Source organism: Tamandua tetradactyla (assembly GCF_023851605.1).
Source record: "Tamandua tetradactyla isolate mTamTet1 chromosome 15 unlocalized genomic scaffold, mTamTet1.pri SUPER_15_unloc_1, whole genome shotgun sequence".
Classification (NCBI taxonomy): domain Eukaryota; kingdom Metazoa; phylum Chordata; class Mammalia; order Pilosa; family Myrmecophagidae; genus Tamandua; species Tamandua tetradactyla.
Window position 1 is genome coordinate 1,029,259 of NW_027518244.1, and position 1,928 is coordinate 1,031,186.

At 36.7% G+C, this 1,928-nt stretch overlaps 1 protein-coding gene across 1 annotated transcript; it reads left to right on the top strand.

Annotated features, from left to right (window-relative positions):
• The first annotated feature begins 514 nt into the window (after positions 1-514).
• On the top strand, positions 515-1,438 carry LOC143672739 (olfactory receptor 7A10-like). The gene has a single exon (XM_077147276.1). It carries the CDS (start codon positions 515-517, stop codon positions 1,436-1,438), a length of 924 nt encoding a protein of 307 aa, XP_077003391.1.
• The last annotated feature ends 490 nt before the right edge of the window (positions 1,439-1,928 follow it).

Sequence of the window (1,928 nt, forward strand, 5' to 3'; positions counted from 1 at the left end):
TGAAATGACATCTAAACAATTAAGTCCTTCTATCAATGAAGATAGATTAAATTTGTTTTTAATTTTTATTATAACACTCAATATGCAACTCAAAATGTCTCTTTCTAACCGTTTTCAAGGTTACAATTTGGTAATGTAATTACATTCAAAATATTGAGCTGATATTACAGATATCCATGAACTCAACTTTTTCATCAGGTGGTACAAAATGAATGGTCAAAGTGATTGAAGAATAAGAGTGTGTGTAAAAGCATTACAATGAAAGTAATGCCTTTGTAAAATGCTTACACTTATGGACAAGGATGGTGAGTTGGCAATGGCATGAAGTAGAAGTAGGAACAATGAATTCCCTGATATTTTCATGTAAAGACCTCTAGAAGTATACATATTAATTAAGAATAATGAACTTAATGTGCTTACTATATAGACATAATCATTCTGATAATTTTTTATACACTACTTGTGGCTATATTTACATTGCTCTGTGCTCTTTTCTAGCAGTTTCATCAGCTGCATGGAATCAGAAAATCAAACACTTATTTCAGAATTTATCCTCCTGGGACTCTCAGAAGACTCAGATGTGCAGCCCTTCCTATTTGCTCTGTTCCTAACGATGTACCTGGTCACTCTCACTGGGAACCTGCTCATCGTCCTAGCCACCATCTCTGATGCCCACCTGCACATGCCCATGTATTTCTTCCTTGCTAACCTGTCTTTTACAGACATCTGTTTCACCTCCACCACTGTCCCAAAGATGCTGGTGAACATCCAGACAGAGACCAAAAATATAAGTTATGGAAACTGCCTCACCCAGATGTATTTTTTCATGCTTTTTGTAGCATTAGACAACTTACTTTTAACTGTAATGGCCTATGACCGCTTTGTGGCCATCTGTCACCCACTGCATTACATGGTCATCATGAACCCCTGGCTCTGTGGTCTCTTGCTGCTGGCATCATGGATATTGTGTGTTTTGGCTGCTCTTTTACATGGCTTAATGTTTTTGCGATTGTCTTTTTGTACAAAGCTGGAAATACCCCACTTTTTCTGTGATCTTGATCATGTAGTCCAACTTGCATGTTCTGACACCTTCGCAAATAACCTCGTCAGGTATATTGCAACTGGAATTATGGGTTTTATTCCACTCATAGGGATCCTTTTCTCTTACTCTAAGATTATATCCTCAATTTTGAGAATTTCTTCAGTTGGGGGCAGGTATAAAGCATTTTCTACTTGTGGATCTCATCTCTCAGTTGTGTCCTTGTTTTATGGTACAGGTCTTGGAGTGTATCTTAGTTCTGCTGCAACCCAAAATGCAAGGGCAAGTGCAATAGCTTCCGTGATGTACACAGTTGTCACTCCCATGCTGAACCCCTTTATCTATAGTCTTAGAAACAAAGACATTAAATACGCTTTGAGAATAATTTCCAGCAGATAAAGATTTACCCTGTAAAAGGACCCTGTGTCACAAGCTTAGAAATTTGCTTGCCATTAACTGAGGTTAATACTAGCCTATCTAAATTAAATACTCTTATCAGTGTATAAAATAATCTATTGTTTGTTTAATTTCTAGAATTCTGTCTCTGCTTTGAATCCATCAAAACAGCTTATCATTTGTATTTTCTTTAAATCATTTTACCTAACTGATTGAATTCTGAGGATTCAGTATTGAGTTGGACTATGCTGCCTGAATATTTGGTGGCAATTATTTATTACAGGCAATTTGGTACATATGAAATTATAGGAATTGCTGGAAGAGTGAATGTGTACTGCAGTCCCTGAGAGAAGAAATCAAACACTCTTGTGTTATATGCTTTTGATAAAAATCATTTGTTATTTTAAATACTGAGAACCTGCTGACAGGGTTTTGGTAATCGGCTCCAGAAACAGGGCACATCTTGGACTGCTGTGAGTCACCAAATCATTAA